Source organism: Garra rufa, chromosome 23, assembly GCF_049309525.1.
Source record: "Garra rufa chromosome 23, GarRuf1.0, whole genome shotgun sequence".
NCBI classification, from domain to species: Eukaryota; Metazoa; Chordata; class Actinopteri; order Cypriniformes; family Cyprinidae; genus Garra; species Garra rufa.
In genome coordinates, this window is record NC_133383.1 from 30,995,453 (window position 1) to 31,016,516 (window position 21,064).

At 37.2% G+C, this 21,064-nt stretch overlaps 1 protein-coding gene across 3 annotated transcripts in view; it reads right to left on the reverse strand.

Annotated features, from left to right (window-relative positions):
* syk (spleen tyrosine kinase) overlaps positions 1-21,064 on the reverse strand; it is a 55,456-nt gene that overhangs the window by 19,347 nt on the left and 15,045 nt on the right. For 2 of the 3 annotated variants that reach the window (XM_073829370.1, XM_073829368.1), the window contains exons 1-4: positions 20,147-20,348; positions 9,444-9,888; positions 6,065-6,225; positions 3,419-3,566 (exon numbers count right to left, since the gene is read on the reverse strand). In XM_073829370.1, coding sequence (XP_073685471.1) covers positions 3,419-3,566; positions 6,065-6,225; positions 9,444-9,845 — 711 coding nt within the window. In that variant the 5' untranslated portion in view covers positions 9,846-9,888; positions 20,147-20,348. Of the gene's footprint in view, positions 1-3,418; positions 3,567-6,064; positions 6,226-9,443; positions 9,889-20,146; positions 20,349-21,064 lie in introns of those variants that run through there. The other variant, XM_073829369.1, reaches the window with a different exon arrangement.

The window sequence follows — 21,064 nt, forward strand, 5'->3', positions numbered from 1 at the left end:
ATTGGGATCTCACCTAGAGAGACCAATCTACTTCATGTGTATACTAACGGCTCAATGAACATTGGCATGCATGATTGCAGCCAGCTGCAGCTGATCACAGCGTGAGCATATAATGCGCAGCAGGTGCCATGCATAGACAAGCTTTCGCTTCGGAGCTGGACCAGTCTACTGACGAGTCATCGAAGCTATTTTTCAAAAAAAAAAACAACGTCTCTTTTTCTTTTTGTGTTGGTGGCATGGCGCTTCAGCGGTGGTCTTCCGTGTCGAGTGGAAGCACACTGCTGGTCTGCACCACCCACCTTCTGCCTTCGCAAATATGCATTCCCCCCAGTGAGCCTTCTCGCACAGATACTGTGCAAGATCAGGGAGGACGAGGAGCAGGTCCTTCTGGCAGCCCCATACTGGCCCACTCGGACCTGGTTCCCCGAACTTATGCTCCTCACGACAGCCCCTCCCTAGCAAATTCCTCTGAGGAAGGATCTTCTGACTCTGAGACGGGGCACCCTATGGGACCCGCGTCCAGACCTCTGGAAATTACATGTCTGGTTCCTGGACGGGACGCGGAGGTTCTAAGTGACCTACCCCATGGGGTAGTTGACACTATTACTTCGGCGCGAGCGCAGTCTACGAGGCATGCCTACGCCCTAAAATGGAACCTGTTCGTTGATTGGTGTTCCTCTCAAAGAGAGGACCCCCGAAGATGCTCGATCAGAGCCGTGCTTTCCTTTTTGCAGCAAGGGTTGGAGCGTAGGCTGTCCCCCTCAACCCTTAAAGTCTATGTGGCTGCTATTTCTGCTAACCACGACCTCATAGAAGGAAGGTCGGTAGGGAAGCACGACCTGGTCACCAGCTTTCTTAGGGGCACCAGAAGGTTAAATCCTACTAGGCCCCCCTCTGTGCCCTCTTGGGACCTGACTCTAGTGCTCACAGTGCTACAGCAGGCTCCCTTTGAGCCTTTGCAGTCAGTCGAGCTGAAGTTTCTTTCAATGAAAACTCTGCTCCTGCTTGCATTGGCTTCCATCAAGAGGGTAGGAGACCTGCACGCATTTTCGGTCGACGATTCGTGCCTAGAGTTTTGCCCGGCGGATTCCCAGGTAACACTGAGGCCCCGGCCCGGTTATGTGCCCAAGGTTCCCACTACTCCCTTCAGGGACCAAGTGGTGAGCCTGCAAGCCCTAGCTTTGCTCTGTCCCGTCCGAGCACTAAGATGCTACGTTGACCGGACACAAAGCTTCAGGACCTCAGACCAGCTCTTTGTGTGTCATGGAGGCAGGCAGAAGGGGAATGCCGTCTCCAAGCAGAGGACGGCCCACTGGATAGTGGATGCCATTACCCTGGCCTATCAGGTTCAGGGTGTGCCCTGCCCCCTCAGGCTGAGAGCACACTCAACTAGGAGTGTTGCATCCTCCTGGGCGTTGGCTCGTGGCGCCTCGCTAGATGACATTTGTAGAACGACGGGCTGGGCGACCCCTTACACATTCACTAGGTTCTATAGCCTTCGTGTAGAGACAGTTTCCTCCTGTGTTCTCACCTCAAACAGGTAGAGGCACAGAGAGGCCTCGGGTCGGCTTGCTATACTGCTCCAGAGTAACCAAAGAGTAGTACTGCGTAGTTCCTCTACTGAGCTTGACAGCCGACATAGCGGAACGACAGGCGTCAGGCCCTTACTCGATGAATCATTCAGAACTGATAGAGGGCTAGGCTCCACGTAGAGACTGAATTGCATCTCTTACGATTTTCCACAATGCGCCCTAGAGGCTGTGTGTTTCCCCGGTAGACCTTCTACCAGTATATGAGGGTTCAACCACTTCCAATCTTCCATCTTTCCTGAATTGAGTTATATGTGTATTGCTCCGAACCTCCTGTTGGAAGGACGTGAGCTCTGCATATGTCCAGTGCTCCAACCTCTGAAATGGGTGGTGCCATGTTATACGGAGACTGGTTCTCCTTGATGCGAGCCCTGGCCGAAGCCAGTAAAGGGCAGCAGCCGCGGCACTTTTTAGGGATCCCAATTCGTCGGTCTCGATGAGACGTCGAAGAGACCGACTGATAGGGAACGTCTTGGTTACGTATTGTAACCCTCGTTCCCTGAAGGAGGGAACGGAGACGTCTCGTCCCATCGCCGTGGCTCCTGTACCACCGCTGTAAGCCTGGGCCCGTCCCGGCTCCTCAGCGAAAGCTTGTCTATGCATTGCACCTGCTGCGCATTATATGCTCACGCTGTGATCAGCTGCAGCTGGCTGTAATCATGCATGCCAGTGTTCATTGGCTCGTTACTATACACACGAAGTATATTGGTCTCTCTAGCCGAGATCCCAATTCGTCGGCCTCGACGAGACGTCTCCGTTCCCTCCTTCAGGGAACGAGGGTTACAATACGTAACCGAGATGTTATTTTAAGCAAACTGCACATAATTGAGTTTTCCCCCCTACAAACAAGACTAAATAGCGAATGTCATTTCTCTCATTTACTAAATGCATCTTAATTTAAGAATTATTAGATATTTTGACTAGAAAGAAGACAAAAATACTAAGTAAGATAAGCCTTTTTTTTTGCAGTGTGCAAGTAGGCTACTGTGCTGCAAAAAATACTAAAACTAAAAAAAAAAATTTCTCGTTTCCAGTCAAAATATCTTACAATTTTTAAATCAAGAAGGATTTTCCAGACAAGTGAAAATTGTCTTGTTTTCTGGAAAAAAAAAAAAAAAAATCAATATTAAGGGATTTTTTTGCTCAGAACAATCTAAATAATCTGCCAATGGGATAAGAATTTTTGTTTTATTATAAATATTTTATTGTACAGTAAATATCTCATGTCATAAATAGTTCATGTCATTTTGCTTATTTATTAAATGCATCTTAATTTAAGAATTTTTAGATATTTTGACTACAAAACAAGACAAAAATACTAAGATAAACCTTTTTTTGCAGTGTGCAAGTAGGCTACTGAATGTACACACTGCAAAAATGCTTTTCTTACTTAGATTTTATTGTCTTGTTTCCAGTCAAAATATCTTTCAATTTTTAAATCAAGAAGGATTTTCCAGACAAGTAAAGTTTTTTGTCTTATTCTCTAAAAAAACAAGTTAAAATTAAGTGATTTTTTTTTGCTCAGAACAAGCAAAATAATCTGCCAATGGGGTAAGAAAAAAAAAACTTATTTCAAATAGATAACAAGATTATTTTTCTTTCTCCATTGGCAGATTATTTTGCTATTTTAAGCAAAAAAACACACTTAATTTTGACTTTTTTTTCTGAAGACAAGAATTTTTACTCACCTAGAAAATCCTTCTTGATTTTTTGGATATTTTGGCTGGAAACAAGACCAAAACTCTTAGTAAGAAAAGCATTTTTGCAGTGTAGACTTTGTAGTCTGCTCTGAAGACCAAGTTTGATAGGTTTCACTTAGGTTTATTTACCTGCCAAAGTGTGTCGAACTTCTTCCCATCAGGAATGGAGAGTTTGCCAGCCTTGTCCTTATCAATGCGATAATGCATGACTTGGTTGTTATGCAGGAGACACAGTGCAAAGGATACATTTCTGCCATTGTTTTCCCTTTGTCTAATTCTGTCAAGAGTAGAGAGAAAGATACAGTAAATGTTAAGCAGAGGATAGAAAATAATCCACAAAAATAAACAGCCTTTTGCTAGCTGAGCACTAGATGGAGCTGGAGGAGAAAAACTGATGCTTTTTAAACCGATATTCAGTAGTGAGATTCAGTAGACAGTGGATGTAGTCAGTGTAGAAAACTAATGTTTTAATATTAAAAATATAAAAAGTAGATATATTAATATTATGTAGATATATAGTAAAAGCTAGGCAGTTCAAATCCTAATGACATGATCCTCATGATGATAAAGCCATGTTTGTCTTATAAACAAACTTTCTTCTTTTTCCATCGTTTTGCACACTACATCGCATACTCGTGTTTTAAGATGGAGGCAAGTGATCTATTTAAAGCAAGCGCACACAGTACTGACACACACACACTACCCCCACCCAGCCCTGCTCTTGTTTTCCGCCTCCACACAGCGTCTTTGGTCACTTCAGGAAGTCCTCTCAAACAGTGTCACAGCGGAAACCACACGCTGCCTCTCTGCCTCGCTTCTTTCACTTCAGAGCAGTGGCGCTACAGTCCAAAGCCCTGTCTTATGCGCATCCAGCGCACTTACTCAAATCTACTGTTGAATTTAATCTGTATCTTATGTCGTTTTTGTTTAGTTTTGGGATTAAATTTTAAGATTAGTGATGAGCTCAAAATCTATATACAGTCAAACCAAAAATGATTCCAAATATCATTTTTGATTTTTTTTTACTAGTGGTTACAGGGCACTATAGTTCATTTATGCAAGGGAGGATAAGTAAACTGTGACACAATATACCAAAAATATATCTACATGCACTGCAAAAAATTATTTTTTTGTCTTGTTTCCAGCCAAAATATCCAGTACAAATTATTGTCTTGTTTTCAGAAAAAAACAAGTCAAAATTAAGTGCGCTTTTGCTTGAAGCAACCAAAATAATCTGCCAACGGGGTAAGAAAAATAATCTTGTTTTCTGTTTGAATTCCATTGGCAGATTATTTAGCTTGTTCTAAGCAAAACAAGACTAATTTTTACTCGTCTAGAAAATCCTGCCTGATTTAAGAATTTTGAGATATTTTGGCTGGAAACAAGACAACAAATCGAAGTAAGAAAAGCATTTTTGCAGTGTACAGGCGGACTACCAGTAAAATTAAAAAAGATTTGGGACCAAAAATTAGATTTGATACTTTGACCTGACCATGTTTTGTTACATACCTTTCTATCAAAGTTATCTGACATTATTAATATGTATTTATTCTGACTGTTTAACGCTTGAGTTCTTATCATATTTTATTACCTTTTTCTAAACTATAGCAAATAAACTGTGATAATGTGAGAAATGTTGAAGGTATCTATATAAGTGCTTTTCTTATTTAGATTTTTTTTTTTTTTTTTGTCTCGTTTCCAGCCAAAATATCTAAAAGTTCTTAAATCAAGACGGATTTTCTAGATGGGTAAAAATTATCAAAATTAAGTGAGTTTTTGCTTAGAACAAGCAAAATAATCTGCCAATGGGGTAAGCCCAAAAAAATATTTCAAACAGAAAACGAGTATTTTTTGTTGTTTCAAGCAAAAACACTTAATTTTGACTTTTTCTGAAAACAACAATTTTTCTCGTCTGGAAAATCCTTCTTTAAATCTAAGTTAGAAAAGCATTTTTGCAGTCTCTCTCTCTCTCTCTCTGTCTCTCTCTCTCTCTCTCTCTCTCTCTCTCTCTCTCTCTCTCTCTCTATATATATATATATATATATTATAGATTAGATCAAATCTTAATGATTACATGCACATGAGTATGTTATATGCAAGATAAAAACAGTGCTTTACTTTGGTGTCCTTAGAAAAATAAATTAAATACTGATACAATATAAACAATTACATATTTTTATGAACTTGGTTTAAGAAGTCTCTTGTGCCCATCAAGGCTGGTTTATTTGTTCAAAAATACTGTAAAAACAGTAATATTGTGAAATATTATTAGCATTTCAAATAAATGTTTCGTATGTAAATATATTGTTACATGTCATTTATTTCTGTCACGCAAAGCTGGATTTTCAGCATCATTGCTCCAGTTTTCAGTGTCACATGATCTTCAGAAATCATTCTAATATGCTGATTTGCTGCTCAAGACACGCTTCTCGGAAACAGCTGTGCTGCTTCATGTTTTTTGGAAACTCAGATACTGAAGATTCTTTGATTTTAAAATTTCAAAAGAACAGCATTTATTTGAAATATTTTTGTAACAATGTAAGTGTTTACTGTCAGTTCAACTCAATGCCTCCTTTTGAATAAAAGTGTGATTTCTTTAAACATTTTTGAATAAATAAAAATCTTACTGACTCTAACATTTTGAATGGTAGTGCAAATCTAGATTTTATAATGTAGCTAATACAGTATGTTTTCTGGGTGAAGCAGAAAATGTAATAAGAAGCTCAAGATCATTTCTCATTTTTCTTGAACTTGCATAAAGTGCATGAGACTCACAGGAATTTGCCGTTGACGTGTGAGCTCCTGAGCAGCCGCAGCTCTGAGTCCTCACGTTCGATCTTGCCATGGAACCACGGCATCTTTTCATGAGCTGTTGTTGCAATGAGTTTCTCCAGCTGAGGCCTCTGGCTGATGATAGCCTGCTCCAGAGCCGAACCCTGCCACACGACAAAAACAACTAATTACCTTAGAATACCAAAAAATGACATACAATGTTTTTTTTATGTAGAACAGGGGTGGCATAAATGTATTCATAATTGCTGCAAATGTTCAAAAGCTGACTCCAACTAAAACAAAATGTGTGAAGGTTGTTTGAGAAGTGAAACATGCAATATTCACATCTTATTTTATTCTCGTAATCTCACATATTTCCGACTAAAATGGTGTTTTCAACAAGAAAATGTAAGATGGGACTTTATTGATTAGGAACTTGAACACTGCAAAAAATGCTTTTCTCACTTTGATTTTTTTTTTTTGTCTTGTTTCCAGACAAAATATCTAAAAATTCTTTCAGAAAAAACAAGTCAAAATTAAGTGCATTTTTGCTTGAAGCAAGCAAAATAATCTGCCAATGGGGTAAGAAAAATAATCTTGTTTTCTGTTTAATATAAGATTATTTTTCTTACCCCATTGGCAGATTATTTTGCTTGTTCTAAGCAAAAACTCACATAATTTTGATTTATTTTTCTTAAAACCAATTTTTTTTCTCGCCAAGAAAATCCTTCTTGATTTAATTTTTTTTTTTTTTATTATTTTGGCTGGAAACAAGACAAAAAGTCTAAGAAAATCATTTTTTGCAGTCTATTGATAATGAACTTGATGAAAATGGATGTCAAAATGGGTACACTGCAAAAAAATGCTTTTCTTATTTAGATTTTTTGTCTTGTTTTCAGCCTAAATATCTAAAAATTCTCTAGACAAGTAAAAATTATTGTCTTGTTTTCAGTAAAAACAAGTCCAAATTAAGTGCGTTTTTGCTTGAAAGAAGCAAAATAATCTGCCAATGGGGTAAGCAAAAGAATCTTGTTTTGTGTTTGAAATAAAAAAAAAAAAATTCTGACCCCATTGGCAGGATTATTGATTGTTTGTTCTAAGCAAAAACTCACTTAATTTTGTCTTGTTTTTTTCTGAAAACAAGACAATTACTTTTTCTCGTCTAGAAATTCTTCGTGATTTAAGAATGTTTTTGATATTTTGGCTGGAAACAAGACAAAAAGTCTAAGTAAGAACGGCATTTTTTGCAGTGTATTATGTAAACTGAAAAATTTGGTTTTGAAAAATTTCAGGAAATTCTCAGACTGTCATAGTATTTTCTTGTAAAATATACTCCAATAACCTTTGTTTTTAAATAGTCTGTTTTTTTACAGTGCACCAAAATAAGCAAGGTGATTGGAGGGAAGTAGCCGGAAAAGTAAGGATTTGAAAGGTCTGCCAAAATAGAAAGTTGTTTCATGCACAAGAACACAAATAAACAGTACATAAATAGTAAATACATAAGCTCAATACTCTATTCAAGCAACTGTCTCTCTGGGCATGGGTATATGTGTAGCAATAGCCAAAAATATATTGTCTGGGTCAAAATTACCTCTAATATATCAAAACTTAATTTTTGATTAGTAATATGCATTAGTAATATGCATTGCTAAGATCTTCATTTGGACAACTGTAAAAGTGATTTTCCTAATATTTTCAAATATCTGTATTTTGACTAAACCATACATTAACTGAAAGCTTATATTCAGATTTCAGATTATGTATAAATCTCAGTTTCCCAATAAGTTATACAAAAGGTATTTAGAAATAAAGTACTCCTAAATGTCAGCGGAGCACAAGCAGATTGTACTGTATTAAAAAGTACAAAAGAGATTAGGCAAATTTATAAAAGCTGTCCAAGAAATACAGTAGTTACATTATGAATCGTCATGGATGTGTTTTAAAAATACAGAGTTATGAAAGAGCAACTTCTGAGAAATAATCTACTTTAGACAGAAGTGTTGGGGAAATTTACTTTTAAGAGTAATGCATTACAATATTGCGTCACTCCCTAAAAAAGTAACTAATTATGTTAGATACTTTTTATGGAAACATTACTTACATTACATTACTTTTGCATTACTTTTTAAATCTGGGTAGGTTTTTTTTTTTAAGGGGAGACACTGCAGGCAAAAACGCTGTTTTTTCATGCACCTATCAAGTTTGAGATTTTGGCCTTTTTGGTTTTTCATGAAGTGTTTTTTCAGACTATTGGAAAAAAACATCCAAAAGACACTGTTAAGTGTTTCTTTTATAGCATTTTATCTATTTTTGTCAATAGATTTCAATTACAATACATATTTTTAAATGCTGTTTTCTCAAAGAAAAAAAAAATCTGTCTGTTCTAAGTTTATTCTGAATTATGGAGTGACAAAATGAGATACCCACAATTCTGTTTGTAAAAATATTTGACTCTAAAATGTCAAAAAATGAAACAAGAATTTTGAAACTGGAAATGTATGCAAATTAGCGCATTTTACATTAAATAATGCATCTTTTGCATATTTAGATCTAACATTTGAGAAAAATTGTAATACAAAAAATGTTTGCAATTATCAACGTAATCAATCAACTGGGTAACTAAGCTGATAACTATTAGTTGTTTTTTTTTTTACCCTATTCACTTGGTCTCGCCTTAATATAAAAAGTTAAGTAAGTAAGAGCCTAAGGCTAAAAGAAAAAGTAAATTCACATTTGTACATTTGTACAGTAGAATTGTAGGAAAAGGAGTTCAACCCTCTTCAGCAATGAGAAAAATGAAGCACAAATGTTAAAATACGTTTTGCTTATTAGTATGGTTGAATTGGATCAACAAAGGTCAGCAGCAAAGCCATTGGTTAATAAAATGGAATTAAATACATAAAGGAAACATTTTCATGTACACTCTTTCTTGTACAAAATAAAGGTGCTTCATGATAGAAGAAGCCATAGAAGAACCTTTTTTTGTCTAAATGGTTCCATAAAGAATCTTTAACATCTGAAGAACCTTTAAGTTTCACAAAAGGTTACTTGTGTTGAAAGAAGGTTCTTAAGTTTAAAAAAAAGGTAAGAAAGAGATGGTTCTTTAAAGAACCTTTGACTGAGAGGTTCTTTTTGGAACCAAAAATGGTTCTTCTATGGCATCGTTGTGAAGAACCTTTTAAAGCACCTTTATTTTTTAGAGTCTAAATGAAAATGGGATACGTTAATTTACTAGTTACATGAAAACATTGTTTGCCAGTGCATGTCAATGATCAATAATCAGAGTATTAGTAGACGTTTATGGTTAGAGTTGTCATGTACTCACAAAGTCACTTTTAGTCTATAGTGGACTATAGAAATAAAGTGTTAAACTGCCACCAACCTGTAAATTCCAAGTTTGTTTGACATACTGCCTGATGAGCTGCTCCTTCAGGTCTTCAAACGGCCCGACTTTAGGCTCTGTGCCTCGCGGCCGGTTGAAGGGCCTCTTCAGCAGGCAGATGAGCCCGTCGGACTCCTGCGAGTGGTAGTCGATCACATCTATGGGGGTTCGGTGAGATTTGCCACCGGCGATGGCGTAGGTGTCGTTCATATCCCTCTCGATGGTGTAGTGGTAGAACTGGCGGCCGTAGGCCACAGACAGGGCATATCCGCCGAGGAAACTGCGGCTTTGGCGCAGCAGGTACAGGCCATCTCCTGCTCCTCCTTGCCTCAGGTACTCCTCTGCGTCCTCTCGCGTGATGTTGCCGAAGAAGTACGGCAGAACCTGCACCCTGTCCACCATATCTGTTCAACCGTCTGTGAAAGCTTAGAGGACAGCTAATAACCTGAAAAAGACAATGTTTAGATAAGTTCTTAGAAAATAGACACATTTAACCCTTTGGTTGTGTCCGGATTCCAGTCACACGAAACTGACTTCAAACAACTGCTTATACATCTCTCATTATGGTATATTATCACCAAATATTGGATTCGATCTTGTTGTCAACTTGTTTTCTTTCATTAGGACTGGTTTTGTGTTTCTATTTGCATCTGATTAATCATAAGCCTCATTTGTTCAAAAGTAGGCATCTCATTTTTTTTAATGTAAAAAAAGTGTTTTTTATTAAGTGTGACTTTGTGCAGTTTTGTACAAAATAAAAACATTTAAAAAGCAAACTTCCCGATTAAACATTAAAGCACACCAGTGAGAAAAACTGTGCAAATTTTCATTATTTTTTTTCTCATATTGTGAAAATTATTCATAAAAAATCCCTCTTTACTCAAAAAATTAGGTACCTACTGTCACAAGGAGGGTCAGAGACGTGCGGATCCATTTGCAGCATTTTATTAAATAAAATAAACACAAAACAAACACTAAGAGGCAGGCAGAAATCGTGGTCAAAACAGGCAGAAAGGTCGGGGCTGGCAGCGAGAATCAAAACACGGGAAGGAGTCCAGGAATCAAAAACACAGGAAATCAAACACGGGAATAAACGCTCAGAAATAATGACCAGATGGAACAATAAGACTTCGCAGAGTGGCTGTGTGTGTGAGAAGCTTAAATGCAGTCAGTGTGATGAGGTGCAGCTGTGAGCGGTAATCAGTAAAGTGAGAGCAGGTGAATGCAGTGATTAGTGCAGTGGCTTGTGGGGAATGAAGTCCATGAAGTGTGGTGCAAGAGTTCATGATGACAGGATAGACCAGATACGTGACAGAGCCCCTCCCCAAGGAGCAGCTTCCAGACGCTCTAACCACCTAATACAACCTGAAGGGTGGTGGAGCGGAGGCGGAACGGGGAGGGATGGAGGGCCAGGTCCATGTAGGGGTACTGGAACCACGAACTGAGGCGGAACCGACGGAGGGAGAAGCCATGGTGGAGGAAGGGTTGGCTCCTGCCTGGGACCGACCGACGGAGGTGGAGCCAGTGGAGCCCGAGGCGAAACTGGAGAGTCGATGGTCCAGGACTCTGAGACTGGAGGTGATGGTGAGGGATCCTTCAGTCTGGACATCGATTGAAACTGGCAGTCCCACGGCAAGTCCTCTGCACCGAAGGTGGGATGTGGGAGAGCAGAGGGACTGTCAGGAGACAGAGGTGGAGAAGCAGAACCGGGCAGACAGGAATCTCAGGACGACTGGATGGAACCAGTGAAGGTTCTGGAAGGCCGGACGGAACCAGCGGAGGCTCTGGAAGGCCGGGCGGGACCAGCGGAGACTCTGGAAGGCCGGGCGAAACCAGCGGAGACTCTGGAGGGCCGGGCGAAACCAGCGGAGACTCTGGAGGGCCGGGCGAAACCAGCGGAGACTCTGGAGGGCCGGGCGGGACCAGCGGAGGCTCTGGAAGGCCGGGCGGGACCAGCGGAGGCTCTGGAAGGCCGGGCGAAACCAGCGGAGACTCTGGAAGGCCGGGCGAAACCAGCGGAGACTCTGGAGGGCCGGGCGAAACCAGCGGAGACTCTGGAAGGCCGGGCGAAACCAGCGGAGACTCTGGAGGGCCGGGCGAAACCAGCGGAGACTCTGGAGGGCCGGGCGAAACCAGCGGAGGCTCTGGAGGGCCGGGCGAAACCAGCGGAGGCTCTGGAAGGCCGGGCGGGACCAGTGGAGACTCTGGAAGGCCGGGCGAAACCAGCGGAGACTCTGGAGGGCCGGGCGAAACCAGCGGAGACTCTGGAGGGCCGGGCGAAACCAGCGGAGACTCTGGAGGGCCGGGCGAAACCAGCGGAGACTCTGGAGGGCCGGGCGGGACCAGTGGAGGCTCTGGAAGGCCGGGCGAAACCAGCGGAGACTCTGGAGGGCCGGGCGAAACCAGCGGAGACTCTGGAGGGCCGGGCGAAACCAGCGGAGGCTCTGGAGGGCCGGGCGGGACCAGCGGAGGCTCTGGAAGGCCGGGCGGGACCAGCGGAGGCTCTGGAAGGCCGGGCGAAACCAGCGGAGACTCTGGAGGGCCGGGCGAAACCAGCGGAGACTCTGGAGGGCCGGGCGAAACCAGCGGAGACTCTGGGAGGCCGGGCTGAACCAGCGGAGGCTCTGGGAGGCCGGGCTGAACCAGCGGAGGCTCTGGGAGGCCGGGCTGAACCAGCGGAGGCTCTGGGAGGCCGGGCTGAACCAGCGGAGGCTCTGGGAGGCCGGGCATCTTGTGCAATGTCTCTGGAAGGGTGACCATCTTGAGAGCAGACTCTGGAAGGGCAGCCATTTTGCGAACAGACTCTAGAAGGGAGGTCATCTTGTGAAAAGACTCTAGAAGGGAAGCCATCTTGCTTACAGGCTTGGGCGGTTGCTCTTCTAGATCACCCACAGTTAAAGGTGAGCCAGTCATTTGAAGTGCAATGTCCAAGTAGTGTTCTAAAGCCCAATGAGGTTCATAAAGTGGCATTGAGGAGCGGAGTGGTTCAGAAAGTCCTCCATGAAAAAATATCATCAGACACAGATTATCCATAGAAGTCTGCTTAACTAATTCCACAAAGTCCATAACGTAATCCTCAATAGACCGCTCACCCTGCTTGAGACGCATGATCTGTACAGCTGAATCCATGCTGGAACCGGATAACTCCACAATAGCTGCTGGATCCTTGTAATGGCGAAGTCTTCTGTCACAAGGAGGGTCAGAGACGTGCGGATCCATTTGCAGCATTTTATTAAATAAAACAAACACAAAACAAACACTAAGAGGCAGGCAGAAATCGTGGTCAAAACAGGCAGAAAGGTCGGGGCTGGCAGCGAGAATCAAAACACGGGAAGGAGTCCAGGAATCAAAAACACAGGAAATCAAACACGGGAATAAACGCTCGGAAATAATGACCAGATGGAACAATAAGACTTCGCAGAGTGGCTGTGTGTGTGAGAAGCTTAAATGCAGTCAGTGTGATGAGGTGCAGCTGTGAGCGGTAATCAGTAAAGTGAGAGCAGGTGAATGCAGTGATTAGTGCAGTGGCTTGTGGGGAATGAAGTCCATGAAGTGTGGTGCAAGAGTTCATGATGACAGGATAGACCAGATACGTGACACCTACTCTCAGATAAATGAGGCCTACGATTAATCAGATGCAAATAGAAAAACAAAACCAGTCCTAAATGAAAGAAAACAAGTTGACAAAAAATAATAATACAATATTTGGTGATAATATAGAAAAATGAAAGATTTCTAAGCAATTGTTTGGAGTCCGGTCATTTTTGACCGGGAATACCACAAATGTGACTTTTTGCAATTTTGTACAAAATGAAAGCATTTAAAAGCAAACTTCCTGATTAAACATTAAAGCACACTAGTGTGATAAACAGTGCAAATTTTTATCTTTTTTTGTTTAATATTGTGAAAATTATTCATAAAATTTTTATTTTTTATTTTTTTTTCACTCAAAAACAAGGTACCTACTTTCAGATAAATTAGGCCTATGATTAATCAGATCCACATAGGAAGACAAAACCAGTCCTAAATGAAAGAAAACAAGTGGACAAAAAAATTTATACAATATTTGGTGATAATATAGAAAAATTAAAGATTCTGAAGCAATTGTTTGGAGTCCGGTCATTTTTGACCGGGAACACCACAAATGTGACTTTTTGCAATTCTGTACAAAATGAAAGCATTTCAAAGCAAACTTCCTCATTATACATTATAGCACACTAGTGTGAGAAACAGTGCAACTTTTATCAGTTTTTTGTTTAATGTTGTGAAAATTATTCATGAATGATTTTTTCACTCAAAAAATTAAGTGCCACCTACTCTCAAATAAATGAGGCCTATGATTAATCAGATGCAAATAGAAACACAAAACCAGTCCTAAATGAAAGAAAACAAGTTGACAAAAAGATTGAATTCAATATTTGGTGAAAATATAGCATAATGAGAGATTTATAAGCAGTTGTTTGGAATGCGGCCATTTTTGACCGGGAACAAATGTGACTTTTTACAATTTTGTACAAAACAAAAGCATTTAAAAGCAAACTTCCTGATTAAACATTAAATCACACTAGTGTGATAAACAGTGCTACTTTTATCATTTTTTGTTTGATATTGTGAAAATTATTCATAAAAATTGCTTTTTTCACAAAAAAAAACAAAAAAAAAAACAAGGTACCTACTCCCAGATAAATGAGGCCTGCGATTAATCAGATGCAAATAGAAACATAAAACCAGTCCTAAATGAAAGAAAACAAGTTGACAAAAAAAAAAAAATAATAATAATAATAATGCAATATTTGGTGATAATAGCATAATGAGAGATTTATAAGCATTGTTTGGAGTCTGGTCATTTTTGAGTGTGACTAAATTAAATAAAACCCACAAAAAACAGCGAAAATTCTAAAAAATAAAATGTATGAGAAGTACTTATACCCTGTGTGAACAAAGTGAGGAAGTTTGATTCCAATGTAATAACATAACTAGTATTTTCAGGAAAAAGAAAACCTCTTCTGAGTCAATTTGACCCGTACACAACCAGAGGGCTAAACAAAACCTATAAACTCCTTATGTTACAGAGACTATATAGGATGTCATTAAATCAGCTAATTTGATCACATAAATGGGTAACACTTAATTTTAAGAACAAATTCTCATTCTTAACTAGTATGCACATTACTAGCACAATAGGCTTAACGTTACTTGTAAAGCACATATTAATCGCCCTAAAGGATTAGTTCACTTCCAGAAGAAAAAATTACATATAAAGTACTCACCCCCTTGTCATCTCTCCATATAATGGACTTCTATGGTGCCCCTGAGTTTGAACTACCAAAATGCAGTTTCAAAGGGCTCTAAACGATCCCAGCCGAGGAAGAAGGGTCTTATCTAGCGAAACGATTAGTTATTTTCTAAAAGAATTGTACAATTTATATACCGTACTAACCTAACCTCAAACGCACGTACTGTATTGGTCTAGCTCTGCGATACTCCCATATCATTATCTCCTCCAACTTCAGTATCATCCTACATCGCTGCAGAAGTACCAACACAGTGTTTACAAAGTGAGCATGCAAAGAAGATCAAACGCCCTTTACAAAAAAAGGTAAAACAGCGATGTAGGAAAATTTTAAAGTTGGAGGAGAGCATAAGATGGGAGTTTTTCAACATACCCTAACTGTATTGAACCGGAATACACAGAGTTCACACAGACCTGGACGAGACAAGCATTTGAGGTTAAAAAGTATGTAAATTGTATTTTTTTTTTTTTTTTTTTTTTTTTTTTTTTTTTTAGAAAATAACCGATTGTTTTTCTAGATAAGACCCTTCTTTCTTTAGAGCCCTTTGAAGCTGCATTTAAACTGAATTTTGGAAGTTCAAACTCGGGGGCACCATAGAAGCCAATGATATGGAGAAAAGTCCTGAAATGTTTTCCTCAAAAAACAATTTCTTTACGACTGAAGAAAGAAAGACATGAACATCTTGGATGACATTTTTTTGGTTCTGGAAGTGAACTACTCCTTTTTTCCTACCCCATACCTAAACTTAAACAATTAGATCTCTTAAACTCAACAACTACACTAGCTTTTGATAAACAGCAAATTAGGAGTTTATTAAGGCAATAGATAGTTAATAGTGAGAACTGCACTGCAAAAAATGCTTTTCTTACTTAGATTTTTTGTCTTGTTTCCAGCCAAAATATCTAAGAATCCTTAAATCAAGAAGGATTTTCTAGACGAGTTTGTCTTGTTTTCAGAAAACAAGTCAACATTGAGTGAGTTTTTGCTAAATAATCTGCCAATAGGGTAAAAAAAAAAATATTATTTCAAACAGAAAACAAGATTATTTTTCTGACCCCATTGGCAGATTATTTTTGCTTTTTTTTTAAAGCAAAAACACATTTAATTTTGACTTGTTTGTTTCTGAAAACAACACAAATGTTATTTACTCGTCTAGAAAATCCTTCTTGATTGTAGAATTTTTAGATATTTTGCCTGGAAACAAGACAAAAATCTAAGTAACCATTTTTTGCAGTGTGGTTCTCAAACTAATGTGTGACCAATAAGAGGGTTAAATTAATTTCATTTTACAGTTTATTAAATTTCCATGCTGTAAAGGCACTCAAGACTGTACATTACAGTAAATTATAAATAAAAGTTGTGCCCAACAACATCAGTTAGCCATGATTACATTATAAATTTATTTTCAAAGAAATGAAATATTGCACCAAAATGTATTTGTGATGAATTTTGAACTCTGTTCACTCACAGCCTTTCAGACCTCTGTTCACTAATGTCATGTGTTATCTATAACACTATCTTTAGGGTTTCATTTTAATCTGCTTGTCTGTTCCTTCTCATTTTTTGATAACTATTCCAAGCATAGGTTCCTTAAATGCATTTTTTAAATGTATATTAAACAGACTTGCTTAAGTTTTAAAATATTTGTTTTCTTTTTATTTCTTTGTTTTGTCTTATTTACACTAAAAAACTATGTAATAAATTTGATGTTAAAATGTTTATGGTTCTCATCATTATATAATTCTGTGGTGCTAATTATTTATTTTCACATTGCATCAATGTTTTACAAAGAATATCTAGGTCAGCTCAGTTTCAGAATTCTATCATTAATTTTGTAACAGTTTTTGTACTAGGTTTGCATGGTTTTGCAAGGATGGGAACATTCTAGAACATCCAGTTAAGAGATTTTATAATATTCACTTATATTTCTGTAACATTCCAGAACATTGTTGGACGTACACGTCTGAAGTTTTGAAAGACTCACTTTTGGTAACGGTTTATGTTAAACAGTTGCTGTTAGCTCACATTATGCATGTACCATGTCATTTTTCTATAGGTTGTCAACATATATTGTTTAAGTTAAATATGGTACACTGCAAAACAAATCCTTTTCTTACTTAGATTTTTTTGTCTTGTTTCCAGCCAAAATATCAAAAAATTCTTAAATCAAGATTTTAATAAAAATGATTGTCTTTCAGAAAAAAACAAGTCAAAATTAAGTGTGTTTTTTTCTTAAAACAAGCTAAATAATCTGCCAATGGGGTAAGAAAAATAATATTGTTTTCTGTTTGAAAAAATATTTTTTTTGCTTACCCCATTGACAGATTATTTTGCTTGTTCTAAGCAAAACCTCACTTCATTTTCACTTGTTTTTTTTTTTTTCTGAAACAAGAATTATTTTTACTAATCTAGAAAATGCTTCTTGATTTAAGAATTTCTAAATATTTTTGGCTGGAAACAAGACAAAAAATCTAAGTAAGAAAAGCATTATTTGCAGAAGAGCATGTCAAACTTCAGAAAGAAACTTTATACATTTATAAAAAATAGTTTCACTGTGTAATAGCAGTCCACATTTTCTACAAAGGTAAACTATGAAATAGCACAAAACTATAAGAGTGAAAAATGATGAATAAAATGAAACCCTATATTTCAGTTCAAGTTTCTAAGTCACTTATTTTAACTTCTCTAACAGTTCCTGATCCATTAAAAAAATGTTTTACATTTATATGTAGCGACATTGTATATATATATATATATATACAAAACACAGTTGGAGCATTTAAGCTTTTAAACCATATAACCATTTTCTTCCCCCCTTTTTTAAGCAAATATGTTCTTACAAAGTCAATTCCACAAACAAATGTATGTGTATGTCTATGTATATTTCAAACTCTAACTTGGGTAAGAAGTTAAAAGACAAAAGACATGCGCCACTGAGAAACTAGTTCACGCTGAAAGAGGAAGCGGTCAAGTCTTTTGCAATAACATTCAGCCTCTACTACAACTTAAGCCCACTCCCATGAGATGTTTAAGGCACTTTAAGCCAACCAGATGAAGTCAAGAACACAAATCAAGGCCACACAGCTGAACACCTTACATGGAAATGAGTGATTTCATGCTTTAAATGAGAAATTGCTTGATGCAAACTTGCTGCAATGTAAATGATAAACACTCACATGCAAACTCATAACTAACAGTTCATTTCTGCAATTTAACCCAAGTTTATATATCTTGGTATGACTGTTTAGATTTTTGTTTAGCTGTTATCTGGTGGTCAGATTACAAATGGATCAAATGGCTTGAGTTAAATACAGTGCACTTCATTCTGCGTCATTCAAAAATGCCAAAATGTTCCATTAATGAGAAATTCTGTGACTGAAGTATCTGTCACAATGCAAAATACATCCTCTATAGCCTTTTTACTCACTAAAAAGCAACCTCAAACACAAACGCTAATACAAAACCTCAGGGTCTTGTGTTCATGCATGAAAGAGAAGCAAGTCTGAAAAGATTCATCAAATTCAACCACAAAAGATTCCATAAAGAAGAAGCCAGATCGGCTGAGCAAGAAAAGGTCAGTCTTATTCTAACCTAACAGCAAAATGCAAGGTTTGCAATGGAAAATGTGGTTGTAGCCTTGTGTTAAATCAGTAAATGCAGCAAAGCATGCACAATTACTTTAACAAAACATGTATAGCTACAAAGATGTGTGCCACTGCTCAGATGTGCACGTTTTATGTAATTTGGGGAGTTTACAAAAGACAGGGCTTAGACTAAACCAGGATTAGGCCATAGTTCAATTAGGACATTTAAGTAATTTTTTTTATAAACGTGCTTAGAAAAAAATTACAGGCGTGCATCTCGAGACAAAACAAAGGCACTGGTATATTTTTAGATCAGTCAGCGCAAGTTAATTTCAGTTGAAACAGCTCAGACTTACATTTTAGTCTAGGACTATAGGTTTAAGCCTTGTCTGTGAAACCAGGGGTAGATTTACTAATTTAGTTCCAAGGCATTTTTTGTGAGCTATTATAAAATGTATTTTGTTAAGGTGTTTTATGAAAACATAATAATAATAATAATAATAATAATAATAATAATAATAATAATGTACCCTATATTAAGATGTATATATGGAAATAGGTTTTTATAAAGATATTTTAAGAATGGCTTGCTTTGTGTTAGATATCATAATAATCAACAAACTCTAGACGAACTTCTAAATTCTACAGTCATTTCACTATAAATTATATTATTAGAAATTTGTTAGTAAAATGTTTTAAAAACAAGAATATCATAATTTTGTAGCATGTGTTATGTTTGTTATGTTTGTTATAACGTCTTTGTTGTACAATTTTCAGAATCTAATAACTTTCATGTCTTTTCCTTTTTTTTTATTTATTATATTTTGAATACCAACGACATTTGGACGTTACCATGTATATATTTGACATTTTATTTTATAGATGTTTGCCAACATGTGAAAAACATTAATGCAAATATTTAGAATTTCTATACACTGCAAAAATGCTTTTCTTACTTAGATTTTTTGTTATGTTTCCAGCCAAAATAGCTTCTTAAATCAAGAAGGATTTTTTTTTTCAGAAAAAAACAAGCCAAAATGAAGTGAGTTTTTGCTTAGAAAAAGCTAAATAACCTGCCAATGAATCAGCAAAAAAATATTATTTCAAACAGAAAACAAGATTATTTTTCTTAGCCCATTAGCAGATTATTTAGCTTGTTTCAAGCAAAAATTAATTTTGACTCAAGACAATAATTTTTACTCATCTATAAAATCCTTCTTGATTTAAGACTATTTAGTTATTTTGGCTGGAAACAAGACAAAAAATCTAAGTAAGAAAAGCATTTTTGCAGTGTAGTAATCATTAATAAACTTTTGTTGAATTGTTAACACATGCATTAAATAAATGTGGAATTTAATCAGTAATCAAAAACAAATATTTCCCTTCTTTAAAGTCTACAATAAGGCAGAGAAACGTCTGATAGCATTTGCTTTGCTTTTTGCTTTTTTACTTCAAAGTAACTAAATAACGAGAGATCATGTAATGCCACAACAAAGTGAGAAATTATACAGATAATTTAAACAATTTCACTAGAACTTTTCCCTTTTGTTTTTATGACTGCATATAAATATATTAAGATTTACAATTAGAATGTTAGATATTTTGTATACTGTACGATGCTCATTATTAAGTGTTTAATATAACATTGCATAGTAAAGTTAAATTGTAATTAAACATATTTGTACTTTTTTTTCACATCATATAATTAAATGGCTTAATTCACGCTTATATCACGCCTGACGAATTAAACAATCACTCAACAAGCATATAATCTTTCATACACCTAAAACATGTACTACATGTAGGGAAATAGACATTTTCTTACCTTACAAAGTGTTCGACTCCCCTCACTTTGGACAGTGACTATATACCATGTTAAAATAGCTGTTGAACTCAACAGGATGTGGTATGACCAAAAACTTAGTGGATAGTTCAAAAGAAGCTGCCAATTCAGAAACCCTAGCGCTACTGAAACTGTGAGCGAATTTTGATGTACTGAAAAGTTTTTCACCTTTGTGTTGCTGTTATTGAACTGACAAACTTCAGTAAGTAAATGCAACTATTTGTAGACTTCCTCATTTTGAGAAACTTCTGCCTACTTCCTTCACTATTTTTTTGTCCTGTCTTTGACTTCCTCTTCTATCTGAGAACGAAAACACATAATAACAGATATTTCGTCCAAGGAGTTGCCCAAGGCGTAATCCATGAAATAAAGTTTTCCATGACATAAAAGAATTGAGCTAAAATGGTCATTCCTCTATGCACTGCAAAAATGCTTTTCTTAATTTTTTCCAGCTTAAATATCTACAAATTCTTTTCTAGACAAGTAAAAATTGTCTTGTTTTCAGAAAATTAAGGGAATTTTTGCCTGAAACAAGCTAAATACTCTGCCAATGGGATAAGCAAAATAATCTAGTTTTCTGCTTGAAATGAGACTATTTTTCTTACCCCATTGGCAGATTATTTTGCTTTTTTAAGCAAAAACTCACTTAATTTAGATTTTTTATTCTGAAAACAAGACAATAATTTTCACTTGTCTACAAAATCCTTCTTGATTTAAGAATTTGTAGATATTTTGGCTGGAAACAAGACGAAAAATCTAAGTACGATAAGCATTTTCTGCAGTGTGTAAAGTTTGCATCATGCTATTTAGTACAAAATATACTGGAAATTGTGTTTTCAAATTAAATCAAGATGATTTGTATTAATCAGTACATTTAGACCAAATAATCCTCTTATTTAG